At 44.7% G+C, this 21,225-nt stretch overlaps 1 protein-coding gene across 2 annotated transcripts in view; it reads left to right on the top strand.

Annotated features, from left to right (window-relative positions):
* LOC115473827 (fibronectin type-III domain-containing protein 3A-like) overlaps positions 1-18,844 on the top strand; it is a 175,980-nt gene extending 157,136 nt beyond the window's left edge. For both annotated transcript variants that reach the window (XM_030208946.1, XM_030208948.1), the window contains exons 22-26: positions 1,886-2,169; positions 5,058-5,270; positions 14,368-14,534; positions 15,779-15,900; positions 18,173-18,844. In XM_030208946.1, the coding sequence (XP_030064806.1) occupies positions 1,886-2,169; positions 5,058-5,270; positions 14,368-14,534; positions 15,779-15,900; positions 18,173-18,490 (1,104 nt within the window). In that variant the 3' untranslated portion in view covers positions 18,491-18,844. The remainder of the gene's footprint in view (positions 1-1,885; positions 2,170-5,057; positions 5,271-14,367; positions 14,535-15,778; positions 15,901-18,172) is intronic.
* Positions 18,845-21,225: the final 2,381 nt, after the last annotated feature.

Here is a 21,225-nt window from a genome sequence, read left to right as displayed (position 1 = left end):
TTAAATTAAGGCATGTTATCGGCCACTTGCACTAGTATTTTAGAAAGAAAAGTAGACACTTGTCTTTATAGAATGGGCTTAAAATAAGTGCTTGAAATATTACTTTTCTTGGGTGCTTCGTTATAAAATGACCCTCATTTTAGTTATTTTGGGCCTCTTTTACTAATGTGTGCTAGTGTTTTTAGTGCGCGCTAATATTTAGGGCGCTAAATGTTAGTGGTGCCCATATATTCCTTTCATGAACTAAAAATGCTAGCACACCTTAGTAAAAGCCACCTTCAGCGCCGGTCTCCAGCGTGTTCGCTGATCTGTGCTGCTGTCTTCTTGAGTCCTGATGTTCTGCATGTTCCTATGGGCGTCATTAGCGTTTAGCATGCGCCAATTTTTAATGTGCGCTAAAAACACCAGCGTTCCTAAGTAAAAGACCCCCCTGAATTTGTTATACTGCCTTATCGGAAGGGCCACCTTATTTATTATTCTTGAATCAAACAAAACAACTTGGAAAACAAATGCTTAGATTTAAAAGGACTGGTGGCAGCAGCTGAAATAATCTGACTCAGGAAAAAGTAATCTTGCGCACAACATCTGTGGTAACAATCATGTGGTTTAGAAAGTTCTTGAAGAGTATTAAATATCATCGACTATTCTGATGGTAACAGGGGCGTAGCTAGGTGGGGCCACGGAGGCATGGACCCCTGCAGATTTAGGCGTGGCCCCCCTGCTTTCACCCCCCCCCCCCCCCCCCCGCCGACCCTCCCCTGCCACATTCGACTCCCGCTGCCACCATCAGGTACCTTTGTTGGCAGGGGTCCCCAACCCCCGCCAGACGAAGTCCTCTTCAGCGCCGGTCTCCGGCGCGTTGCTGATCTGGATTCTTGGAGACCGGCGCTGAAGGGGACTTCGGCTTGCGGGGGTTGGGGATCCCCGCTAACAAAGGTACCTGGTAGTAGTGGGGGAGGGTTGGCGGCGGTGCCGGGGGGTGTCAAAAGTGGTGGTAGAGGGCTAAAATGTGCCCCTTCACCTCTGGCTCTGGACCCCCCTCCCGCTGAAATCTGGCTACGCCCCTGGATGGTAAGAATATGATTCGTCAGGAAAACAATTATCTTTTGCCAGAAAGTAAAGACATTGCTATTTCCTTGGGCTGAATACCTAGGAATGGAGGAAGCTAGCTGCGCCTAAAAGTAAACTAAAATGCATTGCTATACCCCCAACAGTAGTACATACAAATATTACATTGCGATAAATCTTCCTTAGCAATATTTTTTTCGTTCTATATTTAGTGCCACTTTAATTTATTTTTGTTTACTCTTGGTTTTATACAGACTTCACCCATTTATCAGATACCAGATATATGCAAGCAGCAGGTTTCTTAAGCAGCTAGTGGTGTGATGTTATATATCAAGGGTTTCCAGTGTGGGCAATAAATGGAAGAAAAACTTGGGGGTCATTTTATTAAGGTGCGCTGAAAAATGGCTTGTGGTAGTGTAGGCGCGGGTTTTGGGTGCATGCCGATCCATTTTTCAGCGCGCCTTTTTAAAATTTTTGCCGAAAATGGACGTGCGGCAAAATCAAAATTGCCGCACGTTCATTTTTTGGGGTCTGAGACCTTACTGCCAGCCATTGACCTAGCGATAAAGACTCACGTGGTAACCGGGCAGTAATGACCTAGTCGCGTCAAATGCACGAGTCCAAAAATAAAAATGATTTATCGGATGCGAGCCAAAAATGAAATTACCGCAAGAGCCATGCAGTAGCTGGGCGGTAACTCCATTTTGACGCACGTAGACGCTTACGCAGTTTAGTAAAAGGCTCCTCAACTATAAAGACCCAAAAACAAGAATTAAATGGCATCTAATGAAAATGATCTACTTTCTCTTTGTTTCAGGCTGTGAATGTGACTGGAGCTGGTTTGTTTGGCGATACTAGCGTAGTAACAACTCCTGCCTCTGTGCCAGCTGCAGTTTCAGTGCTACAGGTTCTTGAAGAAGAGCTTATGGATAGTCATTTTATGTCCTTATCATCATGTCTTGCTATTCAGTGGGAGGAACCTTGCTGCCATGGATCAGAGATTACTGGATATAACATAGAATATGGAGAAAAGCAGCTTGTGTCTATGAATAATGTTTCAAGCTGTATTCTAGAAAACCTTCAGCCTGACACTCTGTACAGGTATTTGAATCATTATCTGTGTTTATACTATGAAAGTGAATGTTAACTGGTTATATATTTGACTTAGGGCCCTCTTTACTAAGGTGCGTTAGTGTTTTTAGCGTGCTAACCATGTAGGTGCCTGTAGGGATATTGTAGGCCCATATATGATTAACGCGTGTTAAAAATGTTAACGTGCCTATAATGCTGCTTAGTAAACAGGGCCCTTAATCTGTTAAACAATAGTGTTCATTAAGGAGCCCTTTTAGTAAGCTGCGTTAAGTACTAATGCGAGCTTTCATGTGACAAAAATGGGCAGATGTAGGATCTCTCCACACTCGTCCTTCCCTACACCCCTTCCCGTACACTCCGTTCCACGGATAAATCCTTCTTATCTGTTCCCTTCGCGCCTTCTGTCTCGCTGCACCCTACGCCTGGAATAAACTTCCTGAGCCCCTACGTCTTGCCCCATCCTTGGCCACCTTTAAATCTAGACTGAAAGCCCACCTCTTTAACATTGCTTTTGACTCGTAACCACTTGTAACCACTCGCCTCCACCTACCCTCCTCTCTTCCTTCCCGTTCACATTAATTGATTTGATTTGCTTACTTTATTTTTTGTCTATTAGATTGTAAGCTCTTTGAGCAGGGACTGTCTTTCTTCTATGTTTGTGCAGCGCTGCGTACGCCTTGTAGTGCTATAGAAATGCTAAATAGTAGTAGTAGTAGATGCGCTAATTTTGCCATTAGAAAACATTTTTTGGGCTGGGGGCATGTCATGAAAGGAGAATGAGCATGGAAGAACAGGACCGCCAAGAGACTGGGCCGGGCCTGGGGCAGCCCGGGCCCCCCCCCCCCCCCCGGTCCACCACTGGGCCGGGCTCCCCTGAATTCAGATCATAGCGCCTCACCTCGACCTCGCTCCGTGTGAAAGAGGCGATCTGCAGACTGCCGCTGCTGCTCTTCTTTCACACGGAGCGAGGTCGAGGTGAGGCGCTATGATTTGAATTCAGGGGGGCCCGGCCTGATGGTGGACGGAAGGGGGCGGGTGGAGGGGACTGCGGCGCCGGGCCCCCCTTGGAGGCCCAGGCCCGGTGAATTTTGTCCCCCCCCCCCCCCCCCCCAGCGGCCCTGCATTAGAAAGGGTTTTTTTGAGTGTTATGACAGTTGAGAGCTATTAAACACGTATTAGATGTAAATAGTCAACATACGTTGCTTCTTGCTCTTTTAATTTCTCATCTAGACTATAGAAACAGCTTATGTGCTGGGTTACTTGCTTCTACCCTTAAACAACTGTAAACGGTATAAAATATTGCAATGCATTTATTAGGGAATGCTCATAAATTTGATCACGTTATATACACAGTTTCATTGGTTACCTATTCCTTATCGTAATAAGTTTAAAACTTTGTTAACACATAAAGGGCCCTGTTTACTAAGGTGCATTAGTGTTTTTAGCATGCCTACACTTAGCGGTCGCTAACCATGTAGTTGCCTATAGGTATATTGTAGGCACGTGCATGGTTAACACGGGGTAAAAATGTTAAAGCACCTATAATGCTGCTTAGTAAACAGGGCCCAAAGCATTTAACTCTAATATGCCTTCTTATTTGAGTTCTTTAACTATTGCCTATGTCCCAAGTAGAATTTTCAGGTCGATATCACAACAGATTAGTTATTTCCTCCGTTTCCCAGGCACATTGGACATCCACTTTCTTTTGGTTGGCACTCGCTTTATGGAATCAGTTGCCTATTAGTGTTTGAGAAATAGAGTTCTTGTCTAAATTTAAGAAACAGTTAATCATATTTATTTTCCCAAGCATTTAATCTTCCTGAAAGTACAGGAGTTTAGGTGACAGAATCATAGTAACTGATGGGGGGGGGGGGGGGGGGGGGGGTTGATTAGCTCTTTCCTATCTATAATGTAGTTCTTCTCTATTTTAAATGTTGCTATGTGTTTGGGTTTTTTTGTATTATACACTGCCCTTATACTATATAATAAAATTCTCACCTCCAACGTTCTGACTTGCTGCCTGGGACCGTGGCTCATTCCGAGTTGGTCTGCTAGGCTCCGTAGATCAGGCTGACATCACCGTAGCCATTATGATGCCAACTTCAGAACCCGGGGGGGGGGGGGGGGGGGGGGGGGGAACATGCCTCACAGCTGATCCATGTCCAGAGGAGGGTCGCTGGAGGGGGGCGGGGAGAGAGGAGGGTCGCTGGACATGGGTGGCTGGAGGGGGGGCAGGGGAGCGAGGAGGGTCGCTGGACATGGGTGGCTGCAGGGGAGCCGAGGAAAACCTTGCTAGTGCCCGTTTCATTTGTGTCAAAAACGGGCCTTTTTTACTAGTCGTTATATAAAGTTTTAATAAACTGTAAAGGTGCGCTTAAAATGGCATACCACGGGACACATTCAGGTATCTTGCAGTAACTGCCAAATCAGCACATGCTAAAAACTATTTTTTATTATTTTGTTGAGGGGGCATGTGGGGGGTAGAGAGTGGGCATTCCTGCACTAATCAGCACAACTACATTACCGAGCACTAACTGGTTAGCACAAGGAATAGCATTTGAGCCCTTACTGCCTACAAAGTGGATAGTGGTAATTGCTCACGTGTTTTAATGGTTGCCTGCTAATGGCAACATTATTGCATGGTCATTAATACAAAGAATAGAAAAAAGCCTTTTTTACTATTGTGGTTAAAAAAATGTCTTCAGCGTGTGGGAGAAGCCCATGCAAGGGCGTGCCGAGGCCACTTTTTTACTGCTGCTTAGAAAAAGGACTTCTATGTTAACTTAGTGTGTGTTAGTTGCCACATTAACAGATAACACAGCTCAGTAAATAGGCCTCTAGGTGTTCTATGGGGTCTTCTAACCTAAATTACTTCAAGTATCTGTTTTTTCTTCTAGAATCAGAATACAGGCAGTCAACTCGCTTGGTGCTGGGCCTTTCAGTCATTCCATTAAAGCCAAAACCAAACCACTACCTCCTGATCCCCCTCACCTTGAATGTGTGGTCTTTGGCCATCAGAGCCTTAAACTGAAATGGGGTGAAGGTCCTAGTAAAGCTTTAATCACTAACTATCCACAGTTCAACTTGCAAATGGAAGATAAGTTTGGCAGGTGAGAGAACTCTAACACATTACTTAAACATTAGTCCTAAGAGCCTAAAATGATTTGTTAATATTTAACAGTCATGTCCTTTTATCTAATACTATTTGTTTTTGTTTAGTTAATGGATTTGAAAATCATCTAATTAATCTTGTGAAGATGTGTATTTAAGAACAGCATTTCAGTTTCTACACAGCTGGTGTCATGCTCATGATAATATACTATATTGCACCAGCAGCCTTGACTTTAAAGGAGAATTTATTAGGCAGCATTAGGGCCTTAGGTTGTATGTTTTGCATCTCGTTACTATGCAAATGCCCTAACACAACTTGCTGTGGTACACCGCAAGCTGCGTTAGGGCCCAAAAATCATGGTAAAATAACCCCAACTTTTTACTAGGGTAATTTCACTGTCCGGGAGCATCAGGCCGGCATAGCAGGGTTCTCCCTGGCTTCTGCCTCCCCTACCCCAACTTAAGCCCCCTGGCATAAGACCCACCCACCCATCACAAGTACAAGCCTCCCACCCGTAAGGTTGCCCTCGCCACTCAAAGGGCTGCCTTGTTGTCATTGGTGAAGGGGAGGGTCTTATGGCAGGAGCGATGCCCAGTCATTCTTGCCCAGTCCAGATCTGGCTTCAAAATGATGACGCTAGCTGTAGTCTTTGCGACTACCGTTAGGGTCGTATGTCCATATAAGGAAATATTTCTTTATATGAAATTTTAACCTCTAGCAATCCTCGACCCCTTCTCCCCCCCCCCCCCTCCTCCCCAAGGCGACCAATTAAAGCAAGGTAGTCCTTTGGGGGATAAGGACTACCTTAGAGGTGAGGGGGGCTTGTACTTGTGGAGGGGTAGGTGGGTCTTGTGCTGAGGGGGGCAGGTTGCTTATGTGTGGGGTGGGGGGAGGGTGTTAGCCCAGAAGCATCCTGCGGTACTGGGATCCCACAGGTTGCTGTATCTGGTGGTACATCAGAGTGCGGTTAAAGGGCTCTTTAACCTCATCTTGATGATTCCCCTCCCACCCCCGGTCTTGTAAATTTCAATAAGGAAGCTAGAAACTGATTAAGGGCCCCTTTTACTAATGCTTATTGTGTGCTGTCTACCACTATGCCCCCTTATTTGCCCATGGGTGCAGCAGTCTGTAGGTGTCTTGCAGGGTTTTTGTTTTTTTTTTTAATAATTTTTTAAAAATCTATCAAGGTGTGTGAGCATGTAGGTCAGCTTGTTTCCACACTTTGATCTATTGGGTTATAACTCGTATCTTAAGGACAAATTTTCCTCCATCTGTTTGCAATTTTGGTTTTGTGAGAGCTAGTGTATGCCTTTGGGGAGTTCTCATGAGTGTTATACAAATTGTATGTGGACAGGGATGATACAGAAATCTATCAGCACTCCCTTGCTTCACTACACTGCAGTTTCTTCTGGTTAGGAAAGAAGCAATCATTTAAAATTCTTTGACAGTGTCCTTTGCCGCAATATGTTCTTTGAAGGTGTTGATGATCAAGGTAATAGGTGAAAACAGAGGCAAGTGTATCACAAATAGAATAGCCAAGAAATAATGAACACAATAGCAAAAACTTTAAAAACAAAAATAAAAACAAGCAAACAAAAAATATGTTAAGAAAAACCAACAGAGCTCTGTGTATAAATAGAAATTATTATCATGATGCATTAACACAAATACCTGACATGTTTTACCGACAGGCTGCATCAAGGATTATTGTTTACATGCATCAAGCAATCATAAATACCGTATAGTCTTCACTGGATCGACACAGGAATAATCAACCTTTTCTACATGTTGTCACCTTTAGGCAGGAGGGTCACCTCGTGGTTGGATCCACACAGAGTTTGATTTCCTTGTTACATGCAAACAATAACCCTTGATGCAGCCTGTCGATGAAATAGTTTGGATTTTTGTGTTCATGCTTCATGATAATTTTATTTAAACACAGAGCTTTTTCTGCAGCTATTATAAAGAACTGCATAACTCCTTTATTCTGTACCACGATCTTACCATTACAGCTTGTGCTTTACTGTAATTGTGGTGATGGATGAGCCCTTGCAGCTTGCCAAGAAGAGGGAGGGCCATATAATCATAACTGCTTTAGGAGAAAGTTGGCTGCCTGTGCTAGCTGGTATTTCTTTCCCTTCATTTACAGGGCGCTCTGGACCTCTGGAATACATTTTTAGTTAAGGCTGTTGAAAAGATTGCTCTATTTTCTGAGTATATTGTGAGCAAGAAACCAGGATAAGGGTGGTAAATGTGGCCTACTTAAAGTGGAGTTGGCATGGAGGAAGTCTCTGACTAATGATGCCCCAGAGCCCTGTCAGTTGAAATTAGCAGTATATAAGCAGGCATTTGTGATAACTAAAAAGAAAGAGCTCTTAGTTAAGCATTTAGTGTTCATTAAATCAACTACAGGAGTGTTTTGCACCTGCTAGATATTTACCACAAAAGAGAAAAAACTGGTGAGGCATGAATGCTCAGATTTGAGAATACACGGATGATTCCTCTGGCTCAACAAATTCGTTTAGTGGAGACAAGGAATTGTGTTTTTTTTTTTTGCTGGTGGTCAGAGTGGAATAACTTACCTATTTCTTTGAGAGTTTTGACTGACATGGTGGCTTTTAAGAAGCACTTTAAAAGCCATGTTTTTTACTTGGTGTTTTAAATGTTGTTCTCCGAGGACAAGCAGGCTGCTTGTTCTCACTGATGGGTGACGTCCACGGCAGCCCCTCCAATCGGAAACTTCTCTAGCAAAGTCCTTTGCTAGTCCTCGCGCGCCCATGCGCACCGCACATGCGCGGCCGTCTTCCCGCCCGAAACCGGCTCGAGCCGGCCAGTCTTCTTTCGTCCGCACTCGGTACGGCTGTGTTTTTGTCGTGTCGAGCCCCGGAGAGTCGACCTCGCGCGTCCGTTTAAAATAGACGTGTTTTTTTCTTCGGAAAAGTTCTAAATTTGTTTGGGAAGTGCTCCGGAAACCCCCTTGGGTTTCGTTTGCCCCTTCCCGTGTTTCCAGTTTTTGCCCCGGTAAGTTTTCTTTTGTCGTCGGGGTAGGCCTCTTTTCGGCCTCGGTCGAGATTTTTCTCCCTTAAAGTTTTGGTGCTCCAAATTCGTCATTTCGGATTTTGATTTCGCCGGCGTGATTTTTCCGCCCATGACATCGAAGCCTTCCAGCGGCTTCAAGAAGTGAACCCAGTGCGCCCGGGTAATCTCGCTCACTGATAGGCACTCTTCGTGTCTTCAGTGTCTGGGGGCCGAGCACCGTCCTCAGAACTGTAGTCTGTGTTCCCTGTTACAAAGGCGGACTCAGGTAGCAAGATTGGCCCAGTGGAACGTTTTGTTCTCGGGCTCTTCGTCGGCATCGGCACCGGGGTCATCGTGTGCATCGACGTCATCAGCGTCCAGACCTTCATCCTTGGCCGCCAGTGCATCGAGTGCATCGAGGCATCGGCCCTCTGCATCGGCGCCGAGACATCGGATAGCTGCATCGACGTCGGTGGTACCGGGACCTCGTCTCCTGATGTCGTCGGACGGTGGTGCATCGGGTGGAGTGCAGGTGAGGGCTGTCCATTCCCCTGCTGGTGGCGGTGAGCCTTCGGGTGGGTCTCCCCCTACCCTGAGGGCTCCTGCGGTACAGCCCCCCCGGGATCGACCTGCTTCGACCTCGGCCCTGAGGAAGCGACGGATGGATTCTACGTCCTCCTCGTCGGTGCCGGGGAGCTCCGGTGACATGCTTCGGAAGAAGTCGAAGAAGCATCGACACCGGTCTCCTCCCCGCGTTGGCACCGAGAGCTCTGGGTCGCCGAGGGAGTCGGCACCCAGCAGGCATCGGCACCGAGAGGACCGCTCACCCTCTGTTCAGGAGGTGTCGATGCGCTCCACTCTGGACAGCCCGGACCAGCCTCCACGCCCGGAACAGGTTCTGACGTCGACGCCTGCATCGACCTCCCTGCCTTTCTCTGCAGCCGCTCTGAACGAGAGCCTCCGGGCCGTTCTCCCAGAGATTCTGGGAGAGCTGTTGCGCCCTATCCCTCCGGTACCGGCGGTGCTTGCGCCTCCGGTACCGTCGAGCGTGGCGCCGGCTGGCCCATCGCCCAGGGTGAGGTCCCCGACGTCGGTACCGCGTGCGGTGCCGACTGCGGCCACCTCCCAGGAGGGCTCCCCGACTACGTCGGCGGAGGGAGCTTCGCCGATGCGGGCAAGGGAGTCTACCTCTCGACGCCCCCATCGTGGACGTGGATCCACGGAGTCGAGCCGGGCGAGGTTGCAGACACAGGTCCGTGAACTTGTGTCTGACACCGAGGGTGAGGCCTCGTGGGAAGAAGAAGAAGACCCCAGATATTTCTCTGACGAGGAGTCTGAGGGTCTTCCTTCCGATCCCACTCCCTCTCCTGAAAGACAGCTTTCTCCTCCCGAGAGTCTGTCTTTTGCTTCCTTTGTCCGGGAGATGTCTACGGCCATCCCCTTCCCGGTGGTTGTGGAGGACGAGCCCAGGGATGAAATGTTTGAGCTCCTGGACTATCCTTCTCCACCTAAGGAAGCGTCCACTGTTCCCTTGCACCATGTCCTGAAAAAGACATTGCTTGCGAACTGGACCAAGCCACTAAGTAATCCCCACATCCCCAAGAAGATCGAGTCCCAGTACCGGATCCATGGGGACCCAGAGCTGATGCGCACTCAGTTGCCTCACGACTCTGGAGTTGTGGATCTGGCCCTAAAGAAGGCTAAGAGTTCTAGGGAGCATGCTTCGGCGCCCCCGGGCAAAGACTCTAGAACCTTAGACTCCTTTGGGAGGAAGGCCTACCATTCCTCTATGCTCGTGGCCAAAATCCAGTCTTACCAGCTCTACACGAGCATACACATGCGGAACAATGTGCGGCAGTTGGCGGGCTTGGTTGATGCTCTCCCCCATGAGCAAGCCAAGCCTTTTCAGGAGGTGGTCAGGCAGCTGAAGGCGTGCAGAAAATTCCTGGCCAGAGGGGTGTATGACACCTTTGATGTTGCGTCCAGGGCCGCTGCTCAAGGTGTGGTGATGCGCAGGCGCTCTCATGGCTGCGTGCCTCCGACCTGGAAAATAGACTCCAGCAGCGGATTGCGGACTCGCCTTGCCGTGCGGACAATATTTTTGGAGAGAAAGTCGAGCAGGTGGTAGAGCATCTCCACCAGCGGGATACCGCATTCGACAAGTTCTCCCGCCGGCAGCCTTCAGCATCTACCTCTACAGGTAGAAGATTTTTTTGGGGAAGGAGGACTGTTCCTTACTCTTCTGGCAAGCGTAGGTACAACCCTCCTTCTCGACAGCCTGCGGCCCAGGCTAAGCCCCAGCGCGCTCGCTCTCGTCAGCAGCGTGCGCCTCAGCAAGGCCCCGCGGCTCCCCAGCAAAAGCAAGGGGCGAGCTTTTGACTGGCTCCAGCAGAGCATAGCCGACATCCAAGTGTCAGTGCCGGGCGACCTGCCGGTCGGGGGGAGGTTGAAAGCTTTTCACCAAAGGTGGCCTCTCATAACCTCCGATCAGTGGGTTCTGCAAATAGTCCGGCAAGGATACACCCTCAATTTGACCTCAAAACCTCCAAATTGTCCACCGGGAGCTCAATCCTACAGATTCCAGCACAAGCAGGTACTTGCAGAGGAACTCTCCGCCCTTCTCAGCGCCAATGCGGTCGAGCCCGTGCCATCCGGGCAAGAAGGGCTGGGATTCTATTCCAGGTACTTCCTTGTGGAAAAGAAAACAGGGGGGATGCATCCCATCCTAGACCTAAGGGCCCTGAACAAATATCTCGTAAAAGAAAAGTTCAGGATGCTTTCCCTGGGCACCCTTCTCCCCATGATTCAGCAAAACGATTGGCTATGCTCTCTGGACTTGAAGGATGCCTACACACACATCCCGATACTGCCAGCTCACAGACAGTATCTGCGATTTCAGTTGGGCACACGCCACTTCCAGTACTGTGTGCTACCCTTTGGGCTCGCCTCTGCGCCCAGGGTGTTCACAAAGTGCCTAGCTGTAGTAGCAGCGGCACTTCGCAGGCTGGGGGTGCACGTGTTCCCATATCTCGACGATTGGCTGGTGAAGAACACATCCGAGGCAGGAGCCCTGCAGTCCATGCAGATGACTATTCGCCTCCTGGAGCTACTGGGGTTTGTGATAAATTATCCAAAGTCCCATCTTCTCCCAGTACAGAAACTCGAATTCATAGGAGCCCTGCTTGATTCTCGGACGGCTCGCGCCTATCTCCCAGAGACGAGGGCCAACAACTTGTTGTCCCTCGTCTCGCGGGTGCGAGCGTCCCAGCAGATCACAGCTCGGCAGATGTTGAGATTGCTGGGCCACATGGCCTCCACAGTTCATGTGACTCCCATGGCCCGTCTTCACATGAGATCTGCTCAATGGACCCTAGCCTCTCAGTGGTATCAGGCTGCTGGGGGTCTAGAAGACGTGATCCACCTGTCCACGAGTTTTCTCGAATCCCTGTATTGGTGGACAATCTGGTCCAATTTGACTCTGGGACGTCCTTTCCAAATTCCTCAGCCACAAAAAGTGCTGACAACGGATGCGTCTCTCCTGGGATGGGGAGCTCATGTCGATGGGCTTCACACCCAAGGAAGCTGGTCCCTCCAGGAATGCGGTCTACAGATCAATCTCCTGGAGTTGCGGGCGATCTGGAACGCTCTGAAGGCTTTCAGAGATTGGCTGTCCCATCAAATTATCCAAATTCAGACAGGCAACCAGGTTGCCATGTACTATGTCAACAAGCAGGGGGGCACCGGATCTCGCCCCCTGTGTCAGGAAGCCGTCAGCATGTGGCTCTGGGCTCGCCGTCTCGGCATGGTGCTCCAAGCCACATATCTGGCAGGCGTAAACAACAGTCTGGCCGACAGACTGAGCCAGATTATGCAACCTCACGAGTGGTCGCTCAACTCCAGAGTGGTGCGCCAGATCTTCCAAGAGTGGGGCACCCCCTTGGTGGATCTCTTCGCATCTCGAGTGAACCACAAAGTCCCTCAGTTCTGTTCCAGGCTTCAGGCCCCGGCAGACTGGCATCGGATGCCTTCCTCCTGGATTGGGGGGAGGGCCTGCTGTATGCTTATCCTCCTATTCCTCTGGTGGGGAAGACTTTGTTGAAACTCAAACAAGACCGAGGCACCATGATTCTGATTGCTCCTTTTTGGCCGCGTCAGATCTGGTTCCCTCTTCTTCTGGAGTTATCCTCCGAAGAACCGTGGAGATTGGAGTGTTTTCCGACCCTCATCACGCAGGACGAAGGGGCTCTTCTGCATCCCAGCCTCCGGTCCCTGGCTCTCACGGCCTGGATGTTGAGAGCGTAGACTTTGCCTCTTTGGGTCTGTCAGAGGGTGTCTCCCGCGTCTTGCTTGCTTCCAGGAAAGATTCCACTAAGAGGAGTTACTTCTTTCTGTGGAGGAGGTTTGCCGTCTGGTGTGACAGCAAGGCCCTAGCTCCTCGCTCTTGTCCTACACAGACCCTGCTTGAATACCTTCTGCACTTGTCTGAGTCTGGTCTCAAGACCAACTCTGTAAGAGTTCACCTTAGCGCAATCAGTGCATACCATTACCATGTGGAAGGTAAGCCGATCTCAGGACAGCCTTTAGTTGTTCGCTTCATGAGAGGTTTGCTTTTGTCAAAGCCCCCTGTCAAGCCTTCTACAGTGTCATGGGATCTCAATGTCGTTCTCACCCAGCTGATGAAACCTCCTTTTGAGCCACTGAATTCCTGCCATCTGAAGTACTTGACCTGGAAGGTCATTTTCTTGGTGGCAGTTACTTCAGCTCATAGAGTCAGTGAGCTTCAGGCCCTGGTAGCCCAGGCCCCTTACACCAAATTTCATCATAACAGAGTAGTCCTCCGCACTCACCCTAAGTTCTTGCCAAAGGTCGTGTCGGAGTTCCATCTGAACCAGTCAATTGTCTTGCCAACATTCTTTCCCCGTCCTCATTCCTGCCCTGCTGAACGTCAGCTGCACACATTGGACTGCAAGAGAGCATTGGCCTTCTACCTGGAGCGGACACAGCCCCACAGACAGTCCGCCCAATTGTTTGTTTCTTTTGATCCCAATAGGAGGGGTGTGGCTGTAGGGATACGCACCATATCCAATTGGCTAGCAGATTGCATTTCCTTCACTTACGCCCAGGCGGGGCTGGCTCTTGAGGGTCATGTCACGGCTCATAATGTTAGAGCCATGGCTGCGTCGGTAGCCCACTTGAAGTCAGCCTCCATTGAAGAAATTTGCAAAGCTGCGACGTGGTCATCTGTCCACACATTCACATCTCATTACTGCCTGCAGCAGGATACCCGACGCGACAGTCGGTTCGGGCAGTCAGTTCTTCAGTACCTGTTTGGGCTTTAGGATCCAACTCCACCCCCCGAGGGCCCTGTTTGTTCTGTTCCAGGCTGCACTCTCAGTTAGTTGGTAAATTTTTTAGGTCAATCTCAGTTATGTCCTCGCCGTTGCGAGGCCCAATTGACCATGGTTGTTGTTTTGAGTGAGCCTGGGGGCTAGGGATACCCCATCAGTGAGAACAAGCAGCCTGCTTGTCCTCGGAGAAAGCGAATGCTACATACCTGTAGAAGGTATTCTCCGAGGACAGCAGGCTGATTGTTCTCACAAACCCGCCCGCCTCCCCTTTGGAGTTGTGTCTTCCCTTGTATTGTCTTGCTACATACTGGACTGGCCGGCTCGAGCCGGTTTCGGGCGGGAAGACGGCCGCGCATGCGCGGTGTGCATGGGCGCGCGAGGACTAGCAAAGGACTTTGCTAGAGAAGTTTCCGATTGGAGGGGCTGCCGTGGACGTCACCCATCAGTGAGAACAATCAGCCTGCTGTCCTCGGAGAATACCTTCTACAGGTATGTAGCATTCGCTTTTACCTTTTTTATTGTTGTTGCCGCACAGATGCCATGATATGTGGCCTACAAATGTTTGTTTAAATAAGTAAATGACCCTAAATTTTGCCCAAATTTTCAGTTTAAGGAGTTTAAAAAATTTAGTATGATTTGTGTGAAATGTATAGTCTCTGCATTCATATGTAGAAGTGGCATGTAGAGAAGTGAAGGACTATCAGTAAATCTGATTATTTTACTTTGTAGATTTGTTACCATCTATAATGGACCATGTCACACCTACAAGGTGCAAAGATTAAATGAATCTTCTGTGTACAACTTTAAAATACAAGCTTACAATGATGCTGGTGAAGGACAATTTTCTGACGTTTACACTTTTGCTACAACCAAATCTCCTCCAGCATCTCTTAAAGGTGAGTGTTTGGTGTCATTCTCATTGACATGCAAGCTCATTTATTCCTCAGAAAGAAATAAACTGCAAAGATGCAAATGCTGCTATTTATTGATTTCAGAGTCGACTGCAATCAATAATAGCTTTATAATACAAACATTTTATAACTAGTTTCAGCCATAGGAGCCGACTCTGTGGGTGCTGTGGGTGCTTGAGCACCCCCAATATTGAGAAAATTCCTTGTATGTGTCCAGGAAGGGGTTATTTCCCTTGGGCTTAGCACCCCCAATAATTTTGAAAAGCTGGCTCCTATGGTTTCAGCTAACTTACAATAATATTTACATTTTAAGCAAAAAGAACTGGTATAATTTTCTTTTTTTTTTTTTGGGTGGGGGGGGGGGGGAGGGTATTTCTTTCTGCCTCTATGGGCTTCCAGTTAAATAATAACAGCTCAATAATAACAGCATCTGGGATCCTGTACCATGAGTTGTCATTTACAGCTACTTGAGAAATTTTCAGCTATTGAATAGTCTCTCACAGCTCGCCTAGCCCAGTCATTGAAGAAACAGTCTTGGCCTAGGAGGAAGGTGAGGAGTAGTGCTGGGGAGGTCCATGCACCCTAACTTCTTCCAGAACCCTGCCATAATGGGTCCTAAATAACCTAGGTACCCACAGTTATGTCCCCTTTGTGCATAAATATCAAGAATGCACTTACCTGCAAAAGTGCCACCAGGGCGCCTAAGTAATATTCTGCAAATACCTGTGTAACTTTCAGGTCATCTTTGCAAGGGAGGTATACACATGGGCGACCTTGCCACATTTAGGCACCCACACTTATGCCAGCACTACGGCTGGTATAACTGTGGTCCTCTAAATATTAGGCACACTCATAGTTGAGGGGTTCTAAACTCAGTCCGTGGAACATACCTAGCCAGTCTGGGTATGTTATCATTCAGGATACCCACAATGAAGCCGCATGAGATAAATTAGCATACATTGGAGTTAGTAGATGCAAATGTATCCCATGCATATTCATTATGGGTAGCCTGAAAAACTGACTGGCTAGGTGCGTCCCGAGGACTGGTTTGAGAACCCCTGCTGTAGTTTAGAAGTTATTTTTCAACCGTTCAGATGTTCATCAAGGTAGGAGATCTATTTTCCTAGTGGATTTTATTTAATGTATCTTTGCTGTAATTGATCTAGGCTATGGCAGCAAAAAATCAAACTGTTTACATTAAGACATTTTACAACCTTGACATTTTTCAGCACCTAAAGTGCATCAGCTTGGACTTAACCTTTGTGAGGTCACATGGGATTCTTTACAGCCAATGAAAGGAGATTCAATAGTTTACATTCTTCAGCTCATCAGTGGGAAAGAGGTAGACCAGGTAAGTTAACCATTCAAGATAATATTGGGTCACTTTGTGCCGCCTTGATGACTTTATGCATTTTATATTGATATTTTTCTTTGATTGTCATTTCCCTACATGTGCTTTAAGTTTACTACTTTTGGGGCCTATTTACTTGTTAGCTGTTAATGTGGTGCTATATAAGTTAGTATTTTCCCTCTTTCTCTTTTTAGACTGTACACCGCTCAGGTGGTTGTCCTGTTGGGTGGGATAGTAAATTTTTAATAAACTTGAAGCTATGCACTAATTTTTATGTTAGCCCCCTAATGAGAAAGGGAGCAGGACCATGCCTGATGAAGACTATTGTCAAAATTAGCCAAGTGGGTCTTCCTTCAATAAAATATTACACATGCATCATTGGTTGTTGCTGCTTCCTGGACCAACTTTGCTGGGTTTTTTTCAGGGACATATGTTTTCTACAAAATCTTTCTATACAGCTTTGGGTTTGGCCAGTTAGCCTTTGTGGATTAAAATAAAACTCTATCCTCTCTAAGCCCATTTTCTTTCTGTTCCAGGCTGCATTAAAAAAAAAAAAAAGACAAATACAAAAATATCTCTTTCCCACAAAAGATACGTTGGTGTCTACCTGTTGCAGCACCTTTTGTTTCTCCATTTTTCTGTTGAAGGCAGTCTGTAGCTAGGTAATCCCATGATGTGAGGACTTGCTGTGCTGCTGGTGGTTCTCAGAGAAAAACATGTTACTTAACTGTAGTAGATGTTCTCTGTGGACAGCAGGATACAAGGCTTTATGTACTTGCCCACCTCCCCAAGGAGTTGTATTCTGTTCACTGAGTTGCGGGAGGTGGTGCGCACGCACGATAGAGCCACTCAAAAGCTTCTGGTGTATTCTGAGATGGAGAAGCTTCCTGCAAGATCTTTGTCAGTGATGCTACCCATGATGTTAGGACTTGTACCCTATTGTCCATGGAGAAACTAACTTACAGGTAAGTAACTTATGTTTGCTTTTTTTTTGGTTGGTTTTTTTATGCATGGAAGTCTGTTATATATACAGAAAAGGCCTTTTATTTATTGGTATTTATATCCCACATTTGCTGAAAAGTAGTATCAGTTCAATGTGGCTTATATATATGTGAGAAGTTACATTACAAATAAACATAGAAAAAAAGTGAACAGTTATTTAAATTCATTTAGAACATTTTGTAGCAAAAACATTGTTATAAAGATTATTTCATTTTTAGAGAGTTGATTTGCAACCTGTGTAGGAACATTTTGAATAAAAAGGCTTTTAAAGATTTCTGGAATAGTGGGTAATTTATTTATAAAATTATATAGGGGTGCTTTTACTAAGGTGTGCTGAAAAACGGGCCTGTGCTAGTATAGGCACGTGTTTTGGACGTGTGCAGATCCATTTTTCAGCGCGCCTGTAAAAAAATACCTTTTTTTTTCTTTTTTGGCCGAAAATGGACGTGTGGCAAAATAAAAATTGGTGCGCATCCATTTTGGCTCTGAGACCTTATTGCCACCCATTCACTTAGCGGTAAAGGCTCACACGTTAATCGAGTGGTAATCGTCTATGCACGTACACTGCCGATTACCACCCGGTTAGTGCCATGTGTCCGATGCGCATAAAAAATGGAATTACCACCCGTGCCACGCAGTAGCCAGGCGGTAGTTCCAAATTGCTGCGCATTGTGTGCGCATAGGCACCTACTCGGCTTAGGGCCCCATAGTGATGTGTATTCTTATAATTATATGCACCGACAAGATGGCATATACTTATATATGTGCCACATGTAGACATTCCTGGGGACGTAAGTAGAGTGGAGCAGGGACACAATTTTGATAAATGTGCGTATTTCCACACTACTGGGCTAGATCTGGAAGCCTGTTATAAAGGCACATAGGTGACTATATATAGAGGCATATTTTCAAAGCACTTAGCCTTTCAAAGTTCCATAGAAACCTATGGAACTTTGGAAGGCTAAATGCTTTGAAACTGAGCCCCAGTTGCTTTTATAAAACCGGCTTCAAATAGGCGCCTTTTTCAACCTCTGATAAAATCAAGTCCTAAATGGATTCAGTAAATAAATATTGTATGCCTATGACATCTGAAGTTCAGATTTGTTTTTGAAGAGATATTTCAGTGTCTAGGTTTAGTCCTTTAGCTTACTATAGTTCATGGCATGGCTAAGGCTATTTCTACTGTTCTTATGTTACTTTTACTTGTAAGTAAATGGCATTGCAGGTCACTGTAAATAATTCCCCTCCCCCCCCCCCTTTTTTTGTTTAGGTATATAAAGGACCAGAAACTTCATTCCGTTTTACAAACTTTCAAATAAACTGTGAATATCGGTTCAGGGTTTGTGCTGGTCGTCAGTACCAAGATTCTGCTGGGCTGCAGGAACTCTTTGGCCCTTATAGTCCCAGTACTTTATTCACATCTCAAAGGCAAGAACTAATGGTACAAAGTAATGACCCCACAAAAGAAATTGCAAAAGCCAGGAAGAAAAATCTAACCGATGAACAGTTTGCTTTTTTAATTCTTGTAGGATTTGCAGCAGTAGGTGTTCTGTTTGCCTTTATCATTCAGTACTTTGTAATCAAGTAAACCTTTTACAAACATTTTATATGCAGCCTTTTTCTAAGGAATTTATTCTGACTATTTATGGAGGATAATTATTTTAATTACAAGTAGATTTGGAAATATTGTATAAAATATACACGTGTTTCCAAATTTAAGTGCTGATTGCAGTAAGGCTGTGTTAGTAAAAATCCTTCTCAGAACTTAACACAAAATAACTCTGCCTTTAACAAAAACAAAATAGAAGTATTCTTGCGTCTTCTGCATCAGGATAAAACATCAGAACTTCTAAAACTGCTTTATATCACATTCAACTCTCCAGCTTGTGCTGTTTGGCCAGTTCAGAACTAAGGCTATATAAAAAAAAAAAGTTAACATATATGAAACAGAACTGAAATCAGGAGCAATACTTCAAGGGAACCTAGAACAATAAAGTACTGCAGAATAATTTCTGGCACACAGATGAGAAATGTATTTACTGTAGAAGAGTAAAAAAACAAAACAAAACATTGAAAAATAATTTGGCATTCCATTCTCTCAGTATGTAATACTGGTATTATCATGGTAGAAAAGATCAGCATTTTTAGAATTATACAATTTATGGAGATGCATATGCAGCACTGCAAGACTCATCATCTTCCATACTGTAAATTTAATAACTGTTTTTTGTAATTCGTAACCAGTTATGGCCCAGTCTACAATCACTCTGTGACTGGTGTCAGCAGTAGTTTTCTGTGTTCTAAAGAAAACATTTGCAGCACTTTCTAAGTACAGATGTATGTATTTAAGGAGAGAAAGAGTGCATTTATTATAAATGTATCACTATTTGGCTCAAACTGAGCAAATGTTTTATACAGTCCGTGACAATAAAAATAAAAACTGTATGTTTTTTTATAGATGCCCCGTTAATGTAATATCTAATGCCACTATTGCACAAGAGAGAACTTATTTTTATGTAACATTTAAAAAATGTTATTTTAAATGAATCATTGAAAATATATTAAAAAAAGATTTACATTCCTTCACTTTATGTTTGAGAGTTTGTTATGAATGTTGAAACACAAGTTTATTGGTTAATATGAGGAACCAATTAATGCAAACATACCATGTATCTGTTGATTGTCAAATATATCCTGCAAATATAAGAGTCCTTACAAGTTTTCTTCATCTGAAGTATTTTTATAGCATCAAATGGCAAGTTCAGAGCTTTATTTGTAAGAAAATGTTGCTTTACAAATAAAAAGAAATTATAATTGCTGTACTATTTACTAAGTATTCATTTTCAGCAAAGGTATTACAATTCCACATTCTAGAGAATGTCTATTAATATACGTTGCTTTAGCTACACAGTTCAGGTATTTCAAACAGTAAAACAAAGCAATATTTTTATTTAAAGAAATTGCTAATATGGCTGTTTTATGCTGAAAATTAAGTTAATTATATACTCTCAGTGGTAAAGATACCACAAGAAAGTCAGTTGGTAGATAGTAGAACCACATTCCCTTTCCACTGGCTATTTGTATTCCACTGAGCTCCCTTAAGTTTCTAGAATTTTCCACTTTATATATATTTGATAGAAGTCAAAGTTGAAAACAGATTTCAACTACCAGCTTACATTTCCTGAGAGAAATTCATAACTCAGTGGTAGTTGCCTACCACCAAGGTTAAGAGATAAGTCACAGCAAGAGTGACAGAATAAACACAGATTTTTGCCTCCCCTTACTAAGTCCTCTTTCCTGTGTCTTTATTCAAATGTTTCTTCGTGGTCCATTATTATATATTGTATTGCAGTAAATGGAGACATTTCTCTGAATTATGTTATAGCATTACTTAACTTTCTTAAAAGTAGGTTCATGGTGCAATCTAAGATTAACCATTTCAAAAATGTACTCTTTTTTTTGTATTGTATTTATTTTGATCAAGTTGGAAAACTGTATGTTGAATGTATTTGTTCTACTTGTAGGTGAACTTAACCATTGTTATAGTGAAACCCTTTTCCAATGCCGAAAATTGTTTATACTGATATTAGTGTCTTTAATACGCAGAAATGTTTACGCCCTACTTTCTTTCTTAGATAATTTTGCTTTAGTTTGTTTTATAAAGCAAAGAATTGTCATTGGCTAATATTTTCATTGGCAAAGGATTTCAAAGGGTATCATTTTTAGTAAAAAAAATAAAAATCAGAGAAATACTACAAAAACATTCAAAATGGTTTTATTTGGCAGTAGTATGCCCTGTTCTATAAGTTAGGGTCTTTGAATGCATATTAATCCAATCATTACTGTTCCTTAAAAAAACAAAAACCTGGATAAATAGCTTTTGTAGTTATGACAGAATAATTGACATTTTACCATGAATTTTACTGGATATCGTAGTTCGCTAGGATATTATTGTCTTTTACATTCCAGAATGGTGTACTTTAGAAGTGGTAATGTACTAGAAATTTATTTTCCTGTCTTTCTTGTTATTTTGTTGAGGTATTTCATAAACATGTTAAAACTGCTATGCATATGTATTACTAAATTGTAACTATTAAATAGATAATATATTTAATATGACCAATAAAAAGTTCATAAATATCCAAATTCACTTATGAGCATTATTTATCACTTTTAGGAGAAAAATTGTTACATGCTATAACTAAGAAAATATTTTAGCAGTAGTATATAACATATAGAGGCCCTTTTTACTAAAATGTGCAAAGTTTTTATATTTAACACGCCTTAACACCAAAGGTTATCATGCTATAAGTGCAAAAGCTA

This window comes from Microcaecilia unicolor, chromosome 7 (assembly GCF_901765095.1).
Source record: "Microcaecilia unicolor chromosome 7, aMicUni1.1, whole genome shotgun sequence".
Classification (NCBI taxonomy): domain Eukaryota; kingdom Metazoa; phylum Chordata; class Amphibia; order Gymnophiona; family Siphonopidae; genus Microcaecilia; species Microcaecilia unicolor.
This window is presented reverse-complemented; position numbering and strand designations above follow the sequence as displayed.